General features: G+C 47.2%; 1 protein-coding gene across 5 annotated transcripts in view; it reads right to left on the reverse strand.

Annotated features, from left to right (window-relative positions):
- NDEL1 (nudE neurodevelopment protein 1 like 1) overlaps nucleotides 1-26,626 on the reverse strand; it is a 103,395-nt gene that overhangs the window by 19,000 nt on the left and 57,769 nt on the right. For 2 of the 5 annotated variants that reach the window (XM_056549585.1, XM_056549584.1), the window contains 3 exons: nucleotides 6,123-6,220; nucleotides 4,253-4,406; nucleotides 3,629-3,777 (listed from right to left, as the gene is read on the reverse strand). In XM_056549585.1, the coding sequence (XP_056405560.1) occupies nucleotides 3,629-3,777; nucleotides 4,253-4,406; nucleotides 6,123-6,208 (389 nt within the window). In that variant the 5' untranslated portion in view covers nucleotides 6,209-6,220. Of the gene's footprint in view, nucleotides 1-3,628; nucleotides 3,778-4,252; nucleotides 4,407-6,122; nucleotides 6,221-24,718; nucleotides 24,728-24,794; nucleotides 24,807-24,942; nucleotides 24,967-26,626 lie in introns of those variants that run through there. The other 3 variants (XM_056549581.1, XM_056549582.1, XM_056549583.1) reach the window with 3 other exon arrangements.

The following is a 26,626-nucleotide window of genomic DNA, read 5'->3' on the forward strand; positions in this document are numbered from 1 at the left end:
TTTCATAGTTCGGACATTTACGTACACGTAATTTTTTGTATATATATATTTACTTATTTTAATGGGAAAAGGGGTTAAATTACATTTATTTATTCGGTTTTTTTTTTACACTTTTTTTTTTAGCCCCCATAGGGGACTATTACATGTAATCCTTTGATTGCATACACTGATCAATGCTATGGCATAGCATAACATTGATCAATGTAATCAGTTTTTTTTATTTTTTTTATAAAATTTTTATTTTATTTTATTGTTTTTAAATAAAATTTATCTATAAAAACAAAAAAAAAAAGACATTATGAGCAGGGATGCATTAAAGGGGTAGTTCGGCGACAAACAACTTACCCCCTATCTTCAGGATTGGGGATAGGTGTTTGATCATGGGGGGGGGTCCGACCACTGTGACCCCCAGGCTCTCTGAGAGGAGCGCGTGCAACAGAAGGCACGCGCTACATTAATTTTCCATGGGAGCGCAGAAGAGACCCTAGTGCTGTACTCCGGCATCTCTGGCGTTCCCATAGAAATAAATGGAGCGTCTGTCATCTGTAGCACGCGCTCCTCTCAGAGCCTGGGTGCTGAGCAGGTGGTCACAGGGGGTCCCAGTGGTCGGACCGCCTACAATCAAACATTTATCTCCTATCGTGTGGATAGGGGATAAGTTGTTTTTCACTGGACTACCCCTTTAATGCGTCACTGCTCATAATGTCTTTTTTTGTTTTGTTTTTATAGATAAATTTTATTTATTTAAAAACTATAAAATAAAAAATCATTTTTTTTAAATTTGATTAAAAATAAATAAATAAAAAAACTTTGGACATGCTCCTGAGCACTTCACCCCCCAGCAGCGAGTCAGGGAGTGAAGTGTTCTACCACGTGCTACTATTTGCTCAACCTTGTGATCGTTAGGGGTCGCAGCACCAAGACACGAGACACCAACCAATCAAAACTTTTGATACGTCTGTGCGACAGGTCAGAAGTGTTTTGTTTATTTTATTTTATTTTTTTTAAAGTGACAGTAGAGACAGTAATGCCCATAAGCATTAGCAATGTGTCAGCTAAACCTACATTTTATGGTAGTAAAAAAAAAACAGCCATCTAATATGGCCGACCTAATCTCCCCCGATGGCAGACGTTGGGACAAAGACTTTCGTTTTTGGGGAGATAAGCCACTGACGGAGGTTTCTGGACCAAACCGATCCTTCATGAGGAGGGAAATGGCGTGACTGAGTGTATATAGACAGCTATGTGTCGGCTCGCTCAGCAGACTGCCAATCTAAATAAGCTTATGTCCTGCAGCGGAACCCTAACCTATCTGACACCAGAGTAATGCCAGAGATAAGCTGTTTGCCAGAAGTACACACACCGATAATTCCTCCCTTACTTCTCTGGCCAATCACAGCACAAAATATCCCATACTAGGCTGATGATTTACTCCAGCTGTTGCAAAACTACAACTCCCAGCATGCCCGGACAGCCAACGGCTGTCCGGGCATGCTGGGAGTTGTAGTTTTGCAAAAACTTTGCACTGGAGAACAGTTAGTACACCCACCTCAATAGACATAAGGTCAGTGTGTCTCCAGCTGCTGCAAAACTCCCCAGCATGCTCCAAGCCATTGTTTGCAAGAGCTGGAGCCCTACTGTTTGGAAAACACTGCATTAGGTGGTTGTCTGGTTTTGCCGAAAACGGCTGGTTCAGGCATCTTAAAGATTAGAGATGAGCGAACTTACAGTAAATTTGATTCATCACGAACTTCTCGGCTCGGCAGTTGATTACTTTTCCTGCATACATTAGTTCAGCTTTCCGGTGCTCCAGTGGGCTGGAAAAGGTGGATACAGTCCTAGGAGACTCTTTCCTAGGAATATATCCACCTTTTCCAGCCCACCGGAGTACCTGAAAGCCGAACTCATTTATGCAGGAAAAGTCATCAACTGCCGAGCCGAGAAGTTTGTGACGAATCGAATTTACTATAAGTTCGCTCATCTCTAATAAAGATACGTAGCCAAGCTCATGTGGTTCCACGTGGCTGAGAACTTTCTTACTGCAACGTCGCAACAACTGATATATCCCCCCCACTCAGGTGTTTCCATAAAAGCTGTCCCCAAATGGCCCTCCTAATAACATCCCTACCCCTAAGGGGCGTCAGTAAAACATAATAATATTTATTAACGTGTTTAATGAGGACATCCAGCTCATAGTAACACACCTGTCCTTTGTTCTTCGCCTTCCCCCGTCCTCTTTACAGGAGTCATTAACCGCATTTGCCGACTCACTTCATTCCCTGATTCACTGACAATTCCATCGGCTTTCATGACCCAGTTTTAGGTTGCACCCTGCGGCCGGCGGCACAGAAAGGAAGAACGACTACGTTCGCTGGGAGACACTTGTTAGTCCGTATTTATGTCTTGATACGGCTGAATCTAGTGGCTAATGACGCCGTCAAAACGGCTCCTTGTAGTGCCATCTAAGATGGAAACTATCCTCTTAAAGGGGTACAACAGTGAAAAAATAATTCATAAATTTTTTTTTTTTTTTTTTTATCAACTGGTGCTTAAAGGGGTATTCCAGGCAAAACTTTTTTTTATATATCAACTGGCTCCGGAGAGTTAAACAGATTTGTAAATTACTTCTATTAAAAAAATCTTAATCCTTCCAATAGTTATTAGCTTCTGAAGTTTTCTGTTTAACTGCTCAATGATGATGTCACGTCTTGGGAGCTGTGCATGATGGGAGAATATCCCTTGCATGATGGGAGAATATCCCCATAGGAGCTGGACAGCTCCCGGGACGCGAGTCATCAGAAAGCAGTTAGACAGAAAACAGCAACTCAACTTCAGAAGCTAATAACTATTGGAAGATTTTTTAATAGAAGTAATTTACAAATCTGTTTAACTTTCCGGAGCCAGTTGATATATTAAAAAAAATACCCCTTTAATCCTTCCAGTACTTATCAGCTGCTGTATGCTCCACAGGAAGTTCAGAGCAGGAGAGGTTTGCTATGGGGATTCGCTTCTACTCTGGACAGTTCCTGAGATGGACAGAGGTGTCAGCTGAGAGCACTGTGGTCAGATTGGAAAGCACTACACAACTTCCTGTGGAGCATACAGCAGCTGATAAGTACTGGAAAGATTAAGATATTTATATAGAAGTAACTTACAAATTTTTTTTATGGCACCAGTTGATTTAAAAAAAAAAATCACTGGAGTACCCCTTTAAAGGGATACTAAAGATGAAATAAAAATGATTTCCATCAACTGGTGCCAGAAATGTATACAGATTTGTAAATTACTTCTATATAAAAATCTTAATCCTTCCAGTACTTATCAGTTGCTGTATGCTCTCCAGGAAGATGTGTAGTTCTTTCCAGTCTGACCACAGTGCTCTCTGTTACCGCCACTGTCAGTGTCAGGAACTGTCCAAGTCCACATAGGAAACCTCTCCTGCTCCGAACAGTTCCTGACACGGACAGAGGTGGCAGCAGAGAGCACTGTGTTCAGATTGCAAAAAAACTACACAACTTCCCCCCCCCCCCCCAACCCCTTTAACGCAGGACTACACTGACTTCACCAATAGTAACGAGGACCTAATGATCGGAGCGGCCATGTTTGCTCAATACCACGTTCTACTCACCGTTTGGCTCTTTCCAGGTCGTCGTTGGCCTGTTCCAGCTCCCTGACGTACTTGTGAAGCTGGTCCTTGATACTCCGGGCCCGACTCAGTTCATCCTCCAGGAGGGACACCTGCTTGTAGCTTTGTGCGTATTGATGCTCAAGTTTCTCCTATAGGGTGAGATAATGTTTATATAGTAGTTTTTAGTATTGTTTATAGTGTAGATTAGGGTGGTGGTCTCCAATCTTGGACTCTCTGACTGTTGGGATACTCAATACTACAACTCCCAATGTGTCCTGACATCCTGCAGTGGAGACTGAAAATTTGGGGGTGGGGGGGTACTTAGAAAATTATACGTATGACAGTACCCACCTCGAAGGGAGGCAGCGGTACTCAAGGGGTTGTCAAAAGACATTTCAGACCACATGACAAAGGGATATCCCCTACCTATATACAGGGAAAGGCTGGGCTCATGTTCTGCAGGAACGCATGGGAACGGAGTTCCTACACTTTTTCCAGTGCACGAACACTGTTCACATTAGCAGGAGTCCTGCAGGAATCCCTTGAATTGAAATATTGGGAGAGTTCCCACACTTTTTTCCCCAGGACTTGACCCCTGGGGAAAGGGTTAAATGAGCCACGCACCTTCAGCGATTCCACCTCGTATTTGAGTCTTTGGTTATCCGCCATTAAATCTCTGTTCCTCTGCTCGGCCTGCACCAACTGCGTCTCCAGCTCGGCCTCCAACTCTCGACTCCCTTCTTGAAATTCGACCAACTCGTCACGTGCTTCTTGGTAACTAAGGGGTTAAAAAAAATTCAATAAGGATAAGTTAACCCATATAAGATGCCCAATTACAAAGCGGGAAATCCCGGGTTTAATTGTGGGGGAATCTCAAGCGCAGGTGCTCGAAATTCCCCCCGTAATTGCGTCCGACACCTGGACTTGTCACAGCTTAAAGCAATGTTCCCCAACCAGGGTGCCGCCAGCTGCTGAAAAACTATAACTCCCAGCATGCTGAGAATTGTAGTTTTGCAACAGCTGGCGGTCCACAGTTTTGACATCACTGATCTAAATCGTTGTTTCCTAACCAGAGTGCCTCCAGCTGTTGCAAAACTACAACTCCAAGCATGCCCGGATAGCCAACCAGCTGAGAGTTGTAGTTTTGCAAAAGCTTGTCGACTCAGGGAATGCTGGGAGTTGTAGTTTTGCAACAGCTTTGAACTGGGGAACGGTTAGTACACCACCCCATAGATGTAAGGTCAGTGTCTGTCAGTGTGTCTGTTTGGGGCTTGCTGGGAGTTGTAGTTGTGCAACAGCTGGAGGCACCCTGGTGTGGAAACGCTAAGCTACAGGACCATAATAGAATGGGAAGGCCTTACATGAGGACGACTAATACCCAGGAGAGGCTCCATAGAAGAGGACAGTGTTTTCCATGCAGTGTGCCTCCTGCTGTTGCAAAACTACAACACCCAGCATGCCCGGACAGCCGTTGGCTGTCCGGGCATGCTGGGTGTTGTAGTTTTGCAACAGCTGGAGGCACATGGGTTGGAAAACACTGGCATAAAAGCAACATCTCAAGGCTGTTTGCGCAGTTTTGCAACTCTGGAGCTCCTATAGAATAGTGGGTCCCAACCAGTGTGTCTCCAGCTGTTGCAAAACTACAACTCCCAGTCTGTATGAAGCCCCGGCTCTCCCACCGAATGGTGCGTCACAACACCTGCCCGAAACGGGGTTCGCCACGCCCCCTCCATATATCTGTACGGGAGAGCCGTTCGGCAATCTTCATCTCTCCCATAGAGATATATGGAGGCGGCGTGGCGGCCCCTGCTTCGGGCAGGTGTTGTGACGCACCATTCGGTGGGAGAGCCGGGGCTCCGTACAGACGACCGTGGGGGGCCACAGCGCTCGGACAACCCCCCCCCCCCCGCGATCGAAAACTTATCCCCTATTCTGTGGATAGGGGATACGTTTTTCCTGTACATACAGTTCCCGCATATGTTTTCAATGTGAACCGTATTGAAAACCTTATGCCAAAATATGCATCAGGTTGTGTCCGTTTTGCATCCTGTACGGTTTTGTCAGTTTTTTTCCCGTACCCAAAACCGTAGTCTACCACGTTTTTTGGTCCGGGTGAAGAACCGTATTAAACTGTATAAGTTTTGTTTTTTAACATGGGAGTCAATGGGAACCGTACAGAACTGTATGTGCATACGGTTCCAACCCGGTTTTCACCTTACGGTTTTTGACTTTGCACAGTTTTTTTTTCTTGGAATTTTAATCAAACAAGTGAAACTTTATTCATAATGGATTAAAAAAAAAAGTTAAAAACGTATATGTTTTTTTCTTAGATGCAACCAGACATCATTTTTTAAACCATATACAGGTTAAAATTTGTACACACGCTTTGATACAGTTTAGTCAGGTTTTGAGGCATCAGTTTTTCATCAAAAACCTGATACGGGAACTGTACTGCAAAAACGTGGTGTGAATACAGCCTAAGGGCTCCACGTACCTCTGTTTGTATCTCTTGGATAATTCTCTCCAGTAGACAATTTCTTCCTTCGGACTTATAAACTCCGGGACTTCTTCATTGTCCATGTTGAGGGAAATCTAAGAAAGAAGAAGAAAACACTTTATACTAGAAGAAGCGTAAGGACGGCGGCAGAACGAGCGCACAATGCAGGATCCCCGTGATGGCGGCTTTTATCATGTGGAAATAAAGTGTCGCTTCTTCCCCCCATAATGAGGGAGAAATTTATCAGGGGCCTCTATGGCGGCAGAAATAAGAGTCTATTAGTAAAGCCTCCCGGCCCGCAGGCTGACACACGAGACGCCATACCGAGATCAGATGATACCGCCGCCCCCACCCCAGGCAGCCGAAACCTACCCAAAAACTGTCAATATACAAATTATGTAACATTTAAAAAAAAAAAAAAAATGGACCTCCAGCTATTACAAAACCACAACTCCCAGCATGCTGAAAAATATAAAGGGGTACTCCAGTGGAAATTTTTTTTTTTTTTTTAAATCAACTGGTGCCTGAAAGTTAAACAAATTTGTAAATTACTTCGATTTAAAAATATTAATCCTTCCAGTACTTATCAGCTGCTGTATACTACAGAGGAAGTTATTTTCTTTTTGAATTTCCTTGTGCTCTCTGCTGACACCTCTGTCCATGTCAGGAACTGTTCAGAGTAGGAGCAAATCCCCATAGCAAACCTCTCCTGCTCCGGACAGTTCCTGACATGGACCGAGGTGTCAGCAGAGAGCCCTGTGGTCAGATAGGAAAAAACTACACAACTTCCTCTGGAGCATACAGCAGCTGATAAGTACTGGAAGGATTAAGATTTTTAAATAGAAGTAATTTACAAATCTGTTTAACTTTCTGGCACCAGTTGATATAAAAAAATTAAAATAGTTTTCCTCCGGAGTACCCCTGTAAAGGGTCTTGCTAATGCAGTGTTCCCCAACCTGTGGCTCTCCATCTTGTTGCAAAGCTTCAACTTCCAGAAAGGCATGCTGGGAGTTGTAGTTCTGCAATAGCTGGCGAGCCAAAGGTTAGGAAACAATGAGTTACTGAAGGCTGTCAGGGCATGCTGGTATTTGTAGTACTACAATAACTGAAGAGCAACAGTTTAGAACAGTGTTTCCCAAACCGGGTGCCTCCAGCTGTTGCAAAACTACAACTCCCAGCATGCTAGGACAGCCGAAGGCTGTCCTGGCATGCTGAGAGTTGTAGTTTTGCAACAGCTGGAGGCACCCTGTTTGAGAAACGCTGGTTTAGAGGAATGCCGGTTTATAGCGTCAAATGCACGAAGGCTGTCAGGGCATGCTGGGAGTTGCAGTTTAGGGAACAAGGACTCACTCGTGCGTCATGTGATCGTCCTCTTTGCTATTTCGCTGCAGTAAATTTTATTGGCCTATATAGTCAGGTGTTCAGCACATGGCGCAATAGTACACACCGTTCTACCGTGACGTAGGGTCTGGATTCTAGGAAAGTTTGGTTTCACGCCACGTTTGGAAAGATCATAACTTGTCTTTCCTAGTGGATCTATAGTGGTGTTTCCCAACCGGGGTGCCTCCAGCTGTTGCAAAATTACAACTCCCAGCGGATAACATTTTATCGCTTCTCCATGCTAGGCCAATATAATGACTTCAGTTTGATTATAAGAAGGTTGTATCTTTTCTCCATGCTTCACACTGCAGCTCTGCTCGTTCAGTCTAGCACACGTCTATTCCTCCTTCCCCCCCCCCCCCTTAGAGAGTAGGCCAATGGTTTCTAAACTGTGAACCTCCAGCTGTTGCAAAACTACAACTCCCAGCATGCCTAGAGTGTTGTAGTTTTGCAACAGCTGGAGGTCCAAAGCTTGGAGACTACAGATGTAAAGCATTGTTTCCTAACCAATGAGCCTCCAGCTGTTACAAAACTACAACTCCCACCATGCCCGGAGTGTTGTAGTTTTTCAACAGCTGGATGTCCACAGCTTGGAGACCACTGACGTTAAGTATTACCTCCAGCTGTTGCAAAACTACAACTCGCAGCATGCCCAGACAGCCATTAGTTGTCCAGGCATGTTAAGAGTTGTTGTTTTGCAACAGCTGGAGGTCCACAGTTTGGTTAGGAAACAATGCTTTACATCAGTGGTCTCCAAACTGTGGACCTCCAGCTGATGCAAAACTACAACTTCCAGCATTGCCGCACAGCCAACGGCTGTGCGGCCATGCTGGGAGTTGTAGTTTTGCAACAGCTGGAGGCATACTGGTTAGGAAACACTGCTTTAGATCAGTCTTCTCCAGTGTGCCTCCAGCTGTTGCAAAACTACAACTCCTCCAGTGTGCCTCCAGCTGTTGCAAAACTACATTGTAGTTTAGCAACAGCTGGAGGCACCCTGGTTGTAAAACACCAAGCTACATTAGGACGACTCATTCCCAGGAGCGGCTCGGAAGAGGACGCGTCAAGGACTTATATTTACTTTGGATTTCTTGCGCTCATAAAGCGGCTTAGTGTTTTTTCTTTTCCCATATTCCCCACATTCTGATCTAATAACATTGAAGTTTTTATTTTTATTTTTTTTATAAATCTCCCCAAATACCATGTAAAGAGATTACACAGGATTCCCCCCGATGGTCATTACATCAGGGTAACATTCCTGGAAATGAATGAAGTGAATGGCCGCCGGTCACATGACCGCCCTCTTACAGAACAATGGAGGTTTATCCTCTGCATTTCCTCATCTTCAGGAGGATTCAGCAGATGGATGATGATGATGATGATGGCGGCGGCTTCTTCCTTCGTCGCCTAATTCCCCCCCCCCCCCATATGACTTCAGCCCCCAGGAATGCGGACAGGAAAGACTGACGTAGTGTAAACCTGATAATGGAGGAGCTGGAATCCTTCACATGACACTGAGGACGAATAGAGGAAAACATGGCTGTAACTTATATTCATGGTCTCCTACTGTAAAGTGCATTTCATATAATACAATGTGGAGTAAAGGAGCAGAGCTGCAGGGTAAAGCACGGAGTCATACGCAAAAGCCTCGGCTGCTGATTATACTATAGATCAGTGTTTCCCAACCGGGGTGCCTCCAGCTGTTGCAAAACTACAACTCCCAATATGCACGGACAGCCATACCTATTTATACCAGGGTGCCTCCAGCTGTTGCAAAACTACAACTCCCAGCATGCCCGGACAGCCATACCTATTTATACCAGAGTGCCTCCAGCTGTTGCAAAACTACAACTCCCAGCATGCCCGGACAGCCATACCTATTTATACCAGAGTGCCTCCAGCTGTTGCAAAACTACAACTCCCAATATGCACGGACAGCCATACCTATTTATACCAGAGTGCCTCCAACTGTTGCAAAACTACAAATCCCAGTATGCCCAGACAGCCATACCTATATATACACCATGGTTTCCTAACCAGGGTGCCTCCAGCTGTTTCAAAACTACGACTACAAGCATGCTTGGACAGCCATACCTATATATAACCGGCGTTTCCCAACCAGGGTGCTTCAAGCTGTTGCAAAACTACAACTCCCAGCATGCCCGTACAGCCATACCTATATATACACACACACCAGTGTTTCTGACCCAGGGTGACTCCAGCTGTTGCAAAACTTTAACTCCCAGCATGCCCGGACAGCCGAAGGAGTTGTAGTTTTGCAACAGCTGGAGGCACCTTGGTTAGGAAATGATGCATTAGACAGGTATTGCCAATTTTAATGCTGTGTAAATGACAGGATTGATGTATATGAAGAATACACGTTTATTCCCTTTGTGTCTATTGGAAAAAAGGGAGGGAAAAAAGCAAATTGGACATAATGTCACTAAGCTCCAAAAATGGGCTGGACAAAATTATTGGCACCCTTTAAAAATTGTGTATTGTTCCAAGCATGTGATGCTCCTTTATACTCACCTGGGGCAAGTAACAGCTGTGGGCAATATAAAAATCACACCTGAAAGCAGATAAAAAGGAGAGAAGTTCACTTATTCTTTGCATTGTGTGTCTGTGTGTGCCGCACTAAGCATGGACAACAGAAAGAGGAGAAGAGAACTGTCTGAGGACTTGAGAACTAAAATTGTGGAAAAAGATCAACAATCTCAAGGTTACAAGTCCATCTCCAGAGATCGAGATTTGCCTTTGTCCACAGTGCGCAACATTATCAAGAAATTTACAACCCATGGCACTGTAGATAATCTCCCTGGGCATGGACGTAAGAGAAAAATTTATGTAAGGTGTCAACACAGGATAGTCCGGATGGTGGATAAGCAGCCCCAAACAAGTTCCAAAGATATTCAAGCTGTCCTGCAGGCTCAGGGAGCATCCGTGTCAGCGTGAACTATCCATCGACATATAAATGAAATGAAACGATATGGAGGAGACCCAGGAGGACCCCACTATGGAGGAGACCCAGGAGGACCCCACTATGGAGGAGACCCAGGAGGACCCCACTATGGAGGAGACCCAGGAGGACCCCACTATGGAGGAGACCCAGGAGGACCCCACTATGGAAGAGACCCAGGAGGACCCCACTATGGAAGAGACCCAGGAGGACCCCACTATGGAGGAGACCCAGGAGGACCCCCACTATGGAGGAGACCCAGGAGGACCCCCACTATGGAGGAGACCCAGGAGGACCCCACTATGGAGGAGACCCAGGAGACCCGGGAGGACTCCACTATGGAGGAGACCCGGGAGGACCCCACTATGGAGGAGACCCAGGAGGACCCCACTATGGAGGAGACCCAGGAGGACCCCACTGCTGACAGAGAGACATAAAAAAGCAGGACTACATTTTACCAAAATGAACTTGAGTAACCAAAATCCTTCTGGGAAAACGTCTTGTGGACAGATGAGACCAAGATAGAGCTTTTTGGTAAAGCAAATCATTCTACTGTTACCGAAAACGGAATGAGACCTACAAAGAAAATAACACAGTACCTACAGTGACATATGGTGGAGGTCAGTGATGTTTTGGGTTGTTTTGCTGCCTCTGGCACTGGGGGCCTTGAATGTGTACAAGACATCATGAAATCTGAGGATTACCAATGGATATTGGGTCGCACTGTACAGCCCAGTGTCAGAAAGCTGGGTTTGTGTCAGATCTTGGGTCTTCCAGCAGGACAATGACCCCAAACATACGTCAAAAAGCCCCAGAAATGGATGACAACAAAGCGCTGGAGAGTTCTGAAGTGTCAGCAATGAGTCCAGATCTAAATCCCATTGATCACCTGTGGAGAGATCTTATAATTACTGTTGGGAAAAGGCGTCTTCCAATAAGAGACCTGGAGCAGTTTGTAAAGGAAGAGTGGTCCGACATTCCGGCTGAGAGGTGTAAGAAGCTTATTGATGGTTATAGGAAGTGACTGATTTCACTTATTTTTTCCAAAGGGTGTGCAACCAAATATTAAGTTAAGGGTGCCAATAATTTTGTCCAGACCATTTTTGGAGTTTGGTGACATTATGTCTAATTTGCTTTTTTTTCCCTCCTTTTTTGGTTTAGTTCCAATACACACAAAGGGAATAAACATGTGTATAGGAAAACATGTGTCACTGCAATATATATATATACAGAGGAGAGGAGATCTATATATATACACACAAAGGGAATAAACATGTGTATAGCAAAACATGTGTTACTGCAATCCTTTCCTGTGAGAAATACTTCATTTTATAGAAATATTTCAGGGGGGACAACATTTACAGCCATGACTGTACGTCCCACTATATTAAAGGCTTCTGAAGATAATCAAAGATGCTTAATATAAGGGGAACGGTACGAGGCAGAGACGTTCCCTAACATGGTCCTTATGAGCGGAGTTCTTATTAAGGAAAGATTCTGGCAGAAGGACAAGAGGAGAAGAGACTTCCCAGTGTTTGGGAACAGTTCACAATCCCCATATTCACACGAGCGTCAGTGAATTACTCCGAGGGGTACAATGCACATAGTTGTTCTTTTAGCGCAGCTGCTGGGGTACTACTACTCCAAGCATTCTTTCACAAACCAAAAATTACTTGTGTTACAGAATGTCCGATTTTTTGATTTTATAGCGGCCGGTAACGCTGAAAATCCCCATAGAGCGACAGACACATAAGGCTGAATGATAAAGGGATGAAGCTACATGGGGGCCGAGCGGAGAGCAATGATTAATGACGGGGGAGGGGGGCGGCCGACTTGTGGGGGTCCAAGGGGCAAGTACTGAGTCCATCAACTGCAGGGACAATGACCCTACTGTCCTGTATCATGCTCAGATACATCTGGCTCAACTCTACAGAACAGTGGTCTCCAAACTGCGGACCTCCAGCTGTTGCAAAACTGCAATTCCCAACATGGATGTTGGAGCCTGCTGGGAGTTGTAGTTTTGCAACAGACACAGGTTGAGGATCACAAGTATAATAGCTAGAAGCCAACGGGAGTCCAGGTATGCTGAGAGTTGTAGTTTTGCAACAGCTGGAGGTCCACAGTTTGGAGACCCCTGCTCTAAAGCATTGTTTCCCAACCAGTGTGCCTCCAGCTGTTGCAAATCTACAACTCCCAGCATGCTAGGACAAATAAACGCAGACTGGGGTTGCTGAGAATTGTAGTTTTGCCATAGCTAGATGTCCACAGTTTGGAGACCACTGCTCTAAAGCGTTGTTTCCTAACCAGGGTGCCTCCATATGTTGCAAAACTACAACTCCCAGCATGCCCGGACAGCCAACGTCTGTCCGGGCATGCTGGGAGTTGTAGTTTTGCAACAGCTGGAGGTCCACAGTTTGGAGACCCCTGCTCTAAAGCACTGTTTCCCAAGCAATGTGCCTCCAGCTGTTGCAAATCTACAACTACCAGCATGCTGAGAGTTGTAGTTTTGCAACAGCTGGAGGTCCACAGTTTGGAGACCCCTGCTCTAAAGCACTGTTTCCCAACCAGTGTGCCTCCAGCTGTTGCAAATCTACAACTACCAGCATGCTGAGAGTTGTAGTTTTGCAACAGCTGGAGGTCCACAGTTTGGAGACCCCTGCTCTAAAGCACTGTTTCCCAACCAATGTGCCTCCAGCTGTTGCAAATCTGTTGCTGGGAGTTGTAGTTTTGCAACAGCTGAAGGGCCACAGTTTGTAAACTACTGCTATAGACCATCTCGCCATGTGCGGAGTTCTTCCCAATGGAGGCCCTTAGTGGTTTCGTGGACCAGGGGGAACGTCCTTAAAATCATAAAGCTCAATCCTGATCAAGGACGGATATCGTTGAGGGCCCCAAAGAGCGTTTCGTCCCCTTTGACCTTCATAGAGCCGCATTCTGCCGTAACATGGAAAGAAAAGACACCCGATAGCGGCTGATAAACAGTGCGAGTGACGCAGGCCGGAATGTCTCTGAAGTGATCCGCGCCCGCTGTTAGCACGAGAAGGAGTGTCCATTCACTGAGAACAATATAAAGATAAATACCCATTCACACTAAGCAGCTTAGGGACTTGATACTCTTGTCCTTTTAGAGTAAGACAGGTCTAGACAAGTTAAGGAGGAGGGGGGAGAACTACAAGTTCAAGCATGCTTGGCCAGACACTTCTTGGTCCGGACCAGGTGTGCAGACACTTAAATAGAAATCTCAGAGACAAGATGAGTATTGGTTCTTATTGAGGAGATCCCACTGGTGTTGGGAGTCAATGCTCCATGGGAAAGAGAATATGCAGATGAGCTGTGGAAGAAGAAAACTGTCTGTAATATAGGTAGCTACCCTGTAAGTAATTTAGAGCCAGGGCACAAGCAAAAAAAAAAAAAAAAAAACACAAAAAAAATAAACACTATACTTACCTGTCCCTGATCTCTTACGGCTCCAGTTCTTCTCTCCGTTTCCCCAACGCTCATCTTTTTAACCTGCATCCAAGAAGAGCGATTGGAGGAGGATCAGCCAGCTCAGCCAATCAATGGTCGAGACAACAGAACACTATAGGGTTAGGTAAAAATGAAAAAAAAAAATAAGTTACTAAACTTACCTATCCCTGGTCCCTAAGCAGCTCTGGTTCTTCGTCAGGTCTCCTAACACTTTTATTTCCAACCTCACAAGATGAGAGTTTGGAGGAGGACCTGCTGGCTTTAGCCAATCAATGGCGCCCAGTAATTTGGCAGGGAGGGTAAAGGTTCTTCTCCAAGTTCTCATGTTGTAAGCAGGTTAAAAAGAGACAAGTGACGGGGGACCATAATAAGAAGAACCAGAGCTGCTCAGGGACCAGGAGTAGTAAGTATAGTGTTTATTATTATTATTATTTCTTTTGTAACCTTCCCCTTGCAGCGTTGTCCTGTCTTGCCCAGTGATAAGTAACAGGTGAAGACTTCCAAGGAGCAGTGGGTTTCAACGGCGCGGACCAGGAATGGACACGTCAGGTGGATAGATAGGATTTATTGGAACAGGAATGCAACGCGTTTCACCGCGCAAGCACGGTGAAACGCGTTGCATTCCTGTTCCAATAAATCCTATCTATCCACCTGACGAGTCCATCCCTGGTCCGCGCCGCTGAAACCCACTGCTCCTTGGAAGTCTTCACCTGTTACTGTTCATATGGTTGGGGATGCTGCAGACCGGGCCCTTTCACTCACACAACCGCTGATGGTAAGAGCTCCTAGTTATATTGCTGGTCTACCTATTGGCGGTTTTACGCTATGGAGTGCTCTCCCATTTTTTTTATTTTTTTTAATAGTTTTGCCCAGTGATTGGCTAAGCTGGCTGATCCTCCTCCAATTGCTCGTCTCAGAAGTAGGCTGAAGAAACAAGCAGAGGGAGACGGGACCGCAGAGAGGTAAGTATAGTGGATTTTCTTTTCTATTTTAGCAATGCCCTGGCACTATATTCCTATTAGAGTACCCCTTTATAGCCAAACTAGACACCAATCTGTAGACAGCTTTTTCGGGTTCTGGCAGAGCACTTGTTGGCTAGATGAGGGGCCTTTGGCAATGCTCTGTGGGGTATGGTAAGAAGTACAGAAAATGCGGAGGTTGTATCCCAAGCGCTACTGTGGTCGAGAAAATGAATCAAGGTGCCAATAGATACACAGGATTCTTTTTATTGATACATAAAAAGTAGCAACTGGACGACGCGTTTCGGCGTGTTCTCACACCTTCGTCAGGTCCACTCTAAAACTATTGTTGTGGACCTGAGGAAGGCGTGAGAACACGCCAAAACACGTCGTAAGGTTGCTACTTTTTATGTATCAATAAAAAGAATCCTGTGTATCTATTGGCACCTTGACTCATTTTCACGACCACAGTAGCGCTTGGAAGACAGAACCTCCGAAATTTTCTGTACTTCCACTTCTTTTATTGTCTTTTCCGTAACCCTTTTTTATGGGGCGACTGACAAGGGGGAGCCAAGCAGCAGGTTGTAACAACCCACCACAAACCATGACCCCCCCCCCCCCCCCCCCCGACAGAGTCATGCCTAATCCGATGCACAGCTCCTAGAGGTCAGTACCACCGTATAGGTGTGGTGGTGGGCATTTTTCCACTTCTCTTCTTTTAACCATCAATAACCAACCTACTAGAGAGAGCGCCTCGCCATTTTTTTTTCCTCCTTCTCTGTGGGGTACGGGTTCATGTGAGGAGCTCCAGCTCGATGGAAAAGAATCTTGAAGAGAAATCAAAGGCTGCAAGAATAGAGTCAAGATGGTCACGGACGTCGACCATTCAACAAATTAGACCGGCGGGTGGGGGGGGATGAACGGGCAATTTGCAACCACTCAAAATCACTAGACATCAATGTAGTCACTGACTGGTATCGGATCTGACTCCTGCCCCTAATCTTCAAGGTTATGGCTGATCATAGGAGCCAGCTGTCCAAGTAATTCCCCTCTGCGGAGTTCCCTGGCAGAAGAGAATGATTGTATAATCACATGGTAGATTAGTCGCCGACGTTCCGGACAATAACAGCGAGCGGGTACGCAAAGGGTCAACGGCAAATGGTATAAGTCACTGATCCCAACCCCAATACAACCTGTGGCCTGCTGGGAGTTGTAGTTTTGCAACAGCTGAAGGCACACTGGTTGGGAAACAACACTTTAGAGCAGGGGTCTCCAAACTGTGGACCTCCAGCTGTTGCAAATCTACAATTCCCAGCATGGATGTTGGAGCCTGCAGGGAGTTGTAGCTTCGCAACAGACACAGGTTGAGGATCACTAGTATAATAGGAAGAAGCCAACGGCTCTCTACGGGCATGCTGATAGTTGTAGTTTTGCAACAGCAGGAGGTCCACAGTTTGGAGACCCCTGCTCTAAAGCGTTATTTCCAAACCAGGGTGCCTCCAGCTGTCGCAAAACTACAACTCCCGGCATGGATGTTGTAGTTTTGCAATAGTTAGACACAGGTTGAGGATCACAAGCATAATAGGAAGAAGCCAACGGCTGTCCGGGCATGCAGGGAGTTGTAGTTTCGCAACAGCTGGAGGTCCACAGTTTGGAGATCCCTGCTCTAAAGCGTTGTTTCCAAACCAGTTTGCCTTCAGCTGTTGTAAACCTACAACTCCCAGCATGCTAAAAGGTTGACTAGGCACGCTGAGTGATGTAGTTTGGAGACCACTGCTCTAAAGCGTTGTTTCCAAACCAGGGTGCCTCCTGCTGTTGCAAAACTACAACTCCCAGCATGGATGTTGGTGCCTGCTGGGAGTTGTAGTTTTACAATAGTTAGACACAGGTTGAGGATCACAAGTATAATAGGAAGAAGCCAACACCTGTCCGGGCATGCTGGGAGTTGTAGCTTTGCAACAGCTGGAGGTCAACATTTTGGAGACCATTGCCTTAAAGCATTGTTTCCTAACCAGTGTGCCTCCAGCTGTTACAAAACTACAACTCCCAGCATAGCCATGTTTTGCAATAACTAGCGGCACCCTGGTTGGGAAACGCCGCTCTAGACGCAATAGATTGTATCACCCGAAAAAAAAAAAAAAAAAGAGAAAAACTCCCGACTCAGCAGCTTCTGACATGTGACCAAAACTTCCCCCTTGCCGGAAGGTAAAAATGTCCAGTTCTCTAAATAGACAAAAATGTATATTCTGTATTAAAAACAGCCATGAAAACATTGCGGAAGAAGAAATTCACATGGCTCAGAAATCCATCTGGATGAAGGTGGCACATCTAGGGCACAGCATGGAGTACAAAGAGGGCTCTGTGTGCGGGGCTCCGGCAGTGCGAGAGTTAATGGGGCCATTGTCCGCTCAGTGCAGATGTGATCGTCACCCCCCATCGCCCGCAGAACGCTGGTAATCAGATCCCGCACTGTAACCAATTCCACTTTCTCGCTATGAAATATGGAGGTTGTCGAAACTTTTGTCCTTCATCTTGTAACCTTAGAATATAGCGGGAATTATCGGACACACGTTACAGAAGACCGGGCATCAATAAGGGTGCGGGCACACGGGGGCTCCGAGGCCATCAATAAGGGTGCGGGCACAAGAGGGCTCTGAGGCCATCAATAAGGGTGCGGGCACACGGGGGCTCCGAGGCCATCAATAAGGGTGCGGACACAAGGGGGCTCCGAGGCCATCAATAAGGGTGCGGGCACACGGGGGCTCAAAAGCCATCAATAAGGGTGCGGGCACAAGGGGGCTCCGAGGCCATCAATAAGGGTGCGGGCACACAGGGGCTCTGAGGCCATCAATAAGGGTGCGGGCACAAGGGGGCTCTGAGGCCATCAATAAGGGTGCGGGCACACAGGGGCTCTGAGGCCATCAATAAGGGTGCGGGCACAAGAGGGCTCTGAAGCCATAAATAAGGGTGCGGGCACACGGGGGCTCCGAGGCCATCAATAAGGGTGCGGACACAAGGGGGCTCTGAGGCCATCAATAAGGGTGCGGGCACAAGGGGGCTCCGAGGCCATCAATAAGGGTGCGGGCACACAGGAGCTCTGAGGCCATCAATAAGGGTGCGGGCACAAGTGGGCTCCGAGGCCATCAATAAGGGTGCGGGCACAAGGGGGCTCCGAGGCCATCAATAAGGGTGCGGGCACAAGGGGGCTCCAAGGCCATCAATAAGGGTGCGGGCACAAGGGGGCTCTGAGGCCATCAATAAGGGTGCGGGCACACGGGGGCTCTGAGGCCATCAATAAGGGTGCGGGCACAAAGGGGCTCTGAGGCCACCAATAAGGGTGCGGGCACAAGGGGGCTCTGAGGCCATCAATAAGGGTGCGGGCACAAGGGGGCTCCGAGGCCATCAATAAGGGTGCAGGCACGAGGCGGCTCCGAGGCCATCAATAAGGGTGCGGGCACACAGGGGCTCTGGTGCCATCAATAAGGGTGCGGGCACACAGGGGCTCTGGTGCCATCAATAAGGGTGCGGGCACACAGGGGCTCTGAGGCCATCAATAAGGGTGCGGGCACGAGGCGGCTCCGAGGCCATCAATAAGGGTGTGGGCACATGGGGGCTCCGAGGCCATCAATAAGGGTGCAGGCACGAGGCGGCTCCGAGGCCATCAATAAGGGTGCGGGCACAAGGGGGCTCCGAGGCCATCAATAAGGGTGCGGGCACACAGGAGCTCTGAGGCCATCAATAAGGGTGCGGGCACAAGGGGGCTCCGAGGCCATCAATAAGGGTGCGGGCACAAGGGGGCTCCGAGGCCATCAATAAGGGTGCGGGCACACAGGGGCTCTGAGGCCATCAATAAGGGTGCGGGCACAAGGGGGCTCTGAGGCCATCAATAAGGGTGCGGGCACACAGGGGCTCTGAGGCCATCAATAAGGGTGCGGGCACACAGGGGCTCTGAGGCCATCAATAAGGGTGCGGGCACACAGGGGCTCTGAGGCCATCAATAAGGGTGCGGGCACACAGGGGGCTCTGAAGCCATAAATAAGGGTGCGGGCACACGGGGGCTCCGAGGCCATCAATAAGGGTGCGGACACAAGGGGGCTCTGAGGCCATCAATAAGGGTGCGGGCACAAGGGGGCTCCGAGGCCATCAATAAGGGTGCGGGCACACAGGAGCTCTGAGGCCATCAATAAGGGTGCGAGCACAAGGGGGCTCCGAGGCCATCAATAAGGGTGCGGGCACAAGGGGGCTCCGAGGCCATCAATAAGGGTGCGGGCACACAGGGGCTCTGAGGCCATCAATAAGGGTGCGGGCACAAGGGGGCTCTGAGGCCATCAATAAGGGTGCGGGCACACTGGGGCTCTGAGGCCATCAATAAGGGTGCGGGCACAAGGGGGCTCTGAGGCCACCAATAAGGGTGCGGGCACAAGGGGGCTCTGAGGCCATCAATAAGGGTGCGGGCACAAGGGGGCTCCGAGGCCATCAATAAGGGTGTGGGCACATGGGGGCTCCGAGGCCATCAATAAGGGTGCAGGCACGAGGCGGCTCCGAGGCCATCAATAAGGGTGCGGGCACACAGGGGCTCTGGTGCCATCAATAAGGGTGCGGGCACACAGGGGCTCTGAGGCCATCAATAAGGGTGCGGGCACAAGGGGGCTCTGAGGCCATCAATAAGGGTGCGGGCACATGGGGGCTCCGAGGCCATCAATAAGGGTGCAGGCACGAGGCGGCTCCGAGGCCATCAATAAGGGTGCGGGCACACAGGGGCTCCGAGGCCATCAATAAGGGTGCGGGCACACAGGGGCTCTGAGGCCATCAATAAGGGTGCGGGCACACAGGGGCTCCGAGGCCATCAATAAGGGTGCGGGCACAAGGGGGCTCCAAGGCCATCAATAAGGGTGCGGGCACAAGGGGGCTCCAAGGCCATCAATAAGGGTGCGGGCACAAGGGGGCTCCGAGGCCATCAATAAGGGTGCGGGCACACGGGGGCTCCTGTGCCATCAATAAGGGTGCGGGCACAAGGGGGCTCCGAGGCCATCAATAAGGGTGCGGGCACACAGGGGCTCTGAGGCCATCAATAAGGGTGCGGGCACAAGGGGGCTCCGAGGCCACCAATAAGGGTGCGGCCACACAGAGACTCTGGTGCCACCAATAAGGGTGCGGGGCACACTGGGGCTCTGTAGCCATCAATAAGGGTGCGGCACACGGGGGCTCTGAGGGCATCAATAAGGGTGCGGGCAAATGGGGGCTTATGTATCCCAAAATACATAAGAGGGGCTCCCCTGGTGAAGGGGTATAGATATACAACAGTGGTCTCCAACTGGTGCTGCAAAACTACAAGTCCCAGCATGCCCTTACAGCTTTTATATGTCAGAGCATGTTAGGAGTTGTTCTATCTCTTCAGCTATTGCAGAACTACATCAGAGTCTTTGGGGGCACACGGGGGGTCCTGGTATTGTTGCAGGGTTGAATGCATTTGGTGCATTTCTTCCATTAAGTCCTATTACTAAGCAGGTTGGACTGGTACGGGGAAAACCCTTCCTATCCATATAAAGGCTCGTCCTAGGAGAGAAGAATGCAGCGGGACCAGTCTTTCTTTCCTGTAATGCGCCGTTCGCTTTGGGATTATAGGACGACCCAAAGTAGAAGTGAATTATTATAAAGGCACGTGCCCTAAATATTACAGAGGGCGAGTCAGAATGACCATCGGGTCACATCTGAGAACCTTCCGGAACTAGCAACTAATGGAAACCACGGATAACCCAGGGGAACCCCCATCTATTTCCTCACAGACCACCAGTACTCTAGATGCTGCAAAACTACAACTCCCAGCATGCCCGGACAGCCAACGGCTGTCCGGGCATGCTGGGAGTTGTAGTTTTGCAACAGCTGGAGGTCCACAGTTTTGAAACCTCTGACATAATAGATGGTCCTTGCGTTGCCCAGATCTAGGAGCAAGTTCTTTCTCTCTCTTATTGGGTATATACATCAGCAGTATTGGCCGACATACGTGTCTATCTTATGCCACTGTATAGGCCAGTATTTCCCAAACAGGGTGCCTCCAGCTGTTGCAAAACTACAATGCCCAGCATGTCCAGACAGCCTGCTACTCGTCTATTGCAGCATTTTCCAACCAAGGTGTCTCCAGCTGTTGCAAAACTACAATGCCCAGCATGTCCAGGCAGCCTGCTTCTCATCTACGGCAGTGTTTCCCAACCAGGGTGCCTCCAGCTGTTGCACAACTACAACGCCCAGCATGTCCAGACAGCCTGCTGATTGTCTATGGCGGCGTATTGCCAACCAAGGTGCCTCCAGCTGTTGTAAAAGTACAACTCCTAGCATGTCTGGACTCTCTGCAGCCCATGCAGCAATGATAGTGGGGACCCCATTCTGGCGATTATGGGGATCCCCCCACAATCAGAAACTTCTCCCCAATCCTGTAGAGCAGTGTTTCCCAAGCAGGGTGCCTCCAGCTGTTGCAAAACTTCAACTCCCAGCATGCCCGGGTAGCCGAGGCTGCATGGGTATGGTAGTATTTATTTATTTTTTGTCAGACTATGGCAATGTTTCCCAACCAGAGTGCCTCCAGATGTTGCAAAACTATAACTCCCAGCATGCCCGGACAGCCGAAGGCTGTCCGGGCATGCTGGGAGTTTTAGTCTTGCAACAGCTGGAGGCACCCTGGTTGGGAAACATTTATATAGGCTAGAATAGAATTTGCTTACATAACCTAATTACAAGCACGCTCTAATGAGCAGAGTGTGCATGCTATATACCGCAGCTTAATTGATAACATACCGGCATGCTGGGAGTTGTAGTTTTGCAACAGCTGGAGGCACCCTGTTTGGAAAACATTTATCTAGACAAGAATTTGCCTACATAACCTAATAACATGCACACTCTAATGAGCAGAATGCGCATGCTATACACCGCAGCTTAACTGATAACACTTCAGCATGCTGGAAGTTGTAGTTTTGCAACAGCTGGAGGCACCATGGTTGAGAATACATTTAGTGCTTGAGTACCCTATGGAAAGCCGGGCTGCCTAAAGTTGTGCCCCACACTGTATTATACAGAAGGAAGGTGATAGAAGTGATGAAATATTCAGCCCATAAGGAGCCGCCCCGGAGGGGAGATGTATGGGGGACGTTCAGCAGGAAGCAAAAAAACAAGGGCCGGTCACTTTACAACATGTGTCATCTCACACACATCCACATAAAGAGTCTTCACATGTGTCCGGCACATTCTCACCCACCGGCTCCATCCGGTGCTCCAGGCAGGACGGCTCCGATACATTAAAGGGGTATTCCAGAAGAACTACACAACTTCCTCCTTAGTATGCAGCAGCTGATAAGTACTGGAAGGATTAAGATTTTTGTAATTTACAAATCAGTTTTACTTTCTGGAGCCAGTTGATATATATATATATATATATATATATATATATAAAAAAATAATTGTTTCCACCAGAGTACCCCTTTAAGCAGGGTTTCCTAACCAGGGTGCCTCCAGCTGTTACAAAACTACAACTCCCAACATGCCCGGACAGCTAAAGGCTAAATAGCATTCAGCCTCCTGTGGGTCCATACTAGTTGCAAAAAACTGGTCTCCTATACATCCGTGCAGGTTACTGAACTACAACTCCCATCATGCCCTAATAACTCACAGCCTCTCATGGATCAGTCAGTACAGGACTGGTCTCCTACGGGGTCGTATAATGTCCTGAAAGCTTTCAGGGTATGCTGGGTGTTGTAGTTCTGCAATAGCCTAAAAACCTAAGGTTGGGGAATGGGTGACAGCATCACAAAAACAATGGCTGTCAGACAATGCTGGGAGTTGTAGTTTTGCAAAAGATGGAGAGCCTTAGGTTAATGGGGTATTCCAGGCCAAAACTTTTTTTATATATATCAACTATCTCCGGAAAGTTAAACAGATTTGTAAATTACTTCTATTAAAAAATCTTAATCCTTCCAATAGTTATTAGCTTCTGAAGTTGAGTTGTTGTATTCTGTCTAACTGCTTTCTGATGACTCACGTCCCGGGAGCTGTCCAGCTCCTATGGGGATATTCTCCCATCATGCACAGCTCCCAGGACGTGACATCATCATAGAGCAGTTAGACAGAAAACTTCAGAAGCTAATAACTATTGGAAGGATTAAGATTTTTTAATAGAAGTCATTTACAAATCTGTTTAACTTTCCGGAGCCAGTTCATATATAAAAAAAAAAAGGTTTTGCCTGGAATACCCCTTTAAGGAATGGGTTACAGCATCACAAAGACTGTCAGGGCATTATGGGAGTTGCAATAGTCAGAGATCCACAGGCTGGGGAACACTTACAGCAGTGATTCTCAAACAAAGTGTCTCCAGCTGTTGCAAAAACTACAACCCCCAGCATGCCCAGACAGCTGAAGGCTTAACTGGTTAATCAATGATCACCCTAGTGAAGAGTTTCCCAACTGGGGTGCCTCCAGCTGTTGCAAAACTACAACTCCCAGCATGCCCAGACAGCTGAAGGCTTAACTGGTTAATCAATGATCACCCTAGTGAAGAGTTTCCCAACTGGGGTGCCTCCAGCTGTTGCAAAACTACAACTCCCAGCATGCCCAGACAGCCTTCGGCTGTCTGGGCATGCTGGGAGTTGTAGTTTTGCAACAGCTGGAGGCACCCCAGTTGTAATAATAGAAAAATAATAATAATAATAATGATAGAAAATAAATAATAAAAGAAAATCTTTATAGAAAATAAATATTGATCGAAATTAAATAATAATAATAATAATAATAATAATGATAGAAAATAAACAATAAAAAAATATTATAGAAAACATAATAATACTAATAATAATAATAATAATAATAATAATAATAATAATAATAATAATAATAATAATAATAGAAAACCAAGCACTAGAAATCAGAGGTCATCACAGAGTTTCCTAACCAGGCTCAACCAGAGGCTATCTGTACATGCAGTTGTAGTTTTGAAACAGCTGGAGGCACCCCAGTTGTAATACTACTAATAATAACAATAATAATAGAAAAAAAAAACACTAGAAATCATAGGTCATTGCAGGGTTTCCCAACCAGGCTCAACAAGAGGCTATTTGTACATGCTGGGAGTTGTAGTTTTGCAACAGCTGGAGGCACCCTGGTTGGAAACCACTGCTCTACAGCAGCTTATTAACACTCATCACGTTATAAGCGACGAGGACTAGACCACACGAACGCCACATAAACACGTAAACAGTCGCCTATACATACATGTAGCAATCTGACCAGAGAAGAGGATCAACAATACTTATCATAAACAACCCAATCAACATACACACAGGTCAACGCAACAAAACAAGACCCCCCCCCCCCCCGGAGCCTATCAGCGGTCGATCACTCCTATCATCCTATAAGACTACAACCCCTCATCTGGTGGAGTAAACACAAATCCCAGTAACATTTCACAGCCAAACCACAGACTTAACAGGTTCCCAGTGACTCACGAGAATCCGCACAATCCGGAGAAGGTGCGAAATGCCAGCGACGAAGAGTTCACGCCAAAGATTAGTCCAAAAAAATTAAAAATAAACCACAAAAGGAAGGAAGTAGTGTAGGAAAAACCGGATCCTTAGAATAACCAGGATGGAGTACGAGGAATACGGAAAAATTCCTGGAAGTCATGGGGGGTGGGGGGGAGGTTACAGATCCTGGGAATCAGCTCCCGGCGTCCATAATAATCCGATACCCCCCTAAGTGACGGGTGATGTCACATACCATGATATCCCGGTGTCCACAATAATCCGATACATACGAGACCCCCCTGAGTGACAGGCGATGGCACATACCATGCTATCCCGGCGTCCACAATAATCCGATACATACGAGACCCCCCCCCCCTAAGTGACGGGTGATGGCACATACCATGCTATCCCAGCGTCCACAATAATCCGATACATACGAGACCCCCCCCTAAGTGACGGGTGATGGCACATACCATGCTAACCCGGCGTCCACAATAATCCGATACATACGAGACCCCCCCCCCTAAGTGACGGGCGATGGCACATACCATGCTATCCCAGCGTCCGCACACACAGCACTGGGGATCAGACGTGTCAGCTTACAGCTATGGCCACAGACACAACACAGGGAGTGAGTGACGCAGGGCCCGGCCAATAACAGCAGAGGAAGCTGACACCCTACCGGGCTCGGGCAGCCAATCAGAGGCCAACGGGGGTGGGGACCGGGTGACAGCTTTCGGAAAAACTCACCACCCCCTCCTCCTGGTGCACAGACATAACAGGTGACAACGACACAATTCTGCTCCATCTGTTATGGAATGTTCATCGTTCTTCACCATTGGTCATTGAGGGGTTAAAACCCAAAAGTAATTACCCCCTGCTGGACATCTATGCAAGTATAAAGGGGTCTCTCAGGGATACATTCTATATCAGTGGTCTCCAAATGTCACAAAACTACAAGGCTGCCCGGGCATGCTGGGAGTTGTAGTTTTGCAACAGCTGGAGGTGCGTAGTTTGAAGACCACAATTCTACGTGGATACATATAGACCAGCGTAGAGGACACCTAAACGGGATTAAGCTGGACCCTCCAAATCACTGTGGACCTCCAGCTGTTGCAAAACTACAATTCCCAGCATGGGACAACCAAACTAGTTTTTGCACCTATAAGAAGCCATAAGCTTTAAAGGGGAACTCTTTTTTTTTTTTATTTTTTTTTATCAACTGGTGCCAGAAAGTGAAACAGATTTGTAAATTACTTCTATTAAAAATTCTTAATCCTTCTAGTACGTATAAGCTTCTGTATGTTCCACAGGAAGTTCTTTTCTTTTTGAATTTCCTTTCTGTCTGACCACAGTGCTCTCTGCTGACACCTCTGTTCATTTTAGGAACTGTCCAGAGTAAGAGCAATTCCTCATAGGAAACCTATCCTGCTCTGGACAGTTCTTGACATGGACAGAGGTGTCAGCAGAGAGCACTGTGGTCAGACAGAAAGGAAATTCAAAAAGAAAAGAATTTCCTCTGTAGTATACAGCAGCTGATAAGTACTGGAAGGATTAAGATTTTTTAATAGAAGTAATTTACAAATCTGTTTAACTTTCTGGCATCAGTTGATTTAAAAAAGAAAATGTTTTCCAGTGGAGTACCCCTTTAAGTCAGCGTTTCTCAACCAGTGTGTGTACTGCTGTTACAAAACTACAACTCCCAGCATGCCCGGACAGCCAAAGGCTGTTCGGGCATGCTGGGAGTTGTAGTTTTGCAACAGCTGGAGGCACGCTGGTTGAGAAACACTGCTCTAAGTGTTCCCCAGCCTGTGGCTCTCCAATTATTGCAAAACTACAACTCCCATTATGACCCGAGTCGTCGTCATGCTGCAACCCGTTCCCTAACCTAATTCTCTCAAGCGGCTGAGAAACTACAACTCCCAGCATGCTTTGCACTTGTGACGCCATGACCCAGTGTTACCCAATCTGGGGCCCTCCAGCTATTGGGAAAGTACAACATGACCCGACAGCCTGTTTGATGCTGTAACCCTTTCCCCAACCTGAAGCATTCAAGCTATTGCAGAACTACAACTCCCAGCATACCCCAACAGCCGAATGCTGTCAGTACAGTATGGGTGTTTTGTAATTTTGCAACTAGTATGGTGCCGTAGGAGACCAGTCCTGTTAGGGCATGACGGGAGTAGTAATGAGCGGCAGGGGCCATATTAAAATTCGGGATATTTTGCAAAT

Source organism: Hyla sarda, chromosome 13 (genome assembly GCF_029499605.1).
Source record: "Hyla sarda isolate aHylSar1 chromosome 13, aHylSar1.hap1, whole genome shotgun sequence".
Lineage (NCBI taxonomy): Eukaryota > Metazoa > Chordata > Amphibia > Anura > Hylidae > Hyla > Hyla sarda.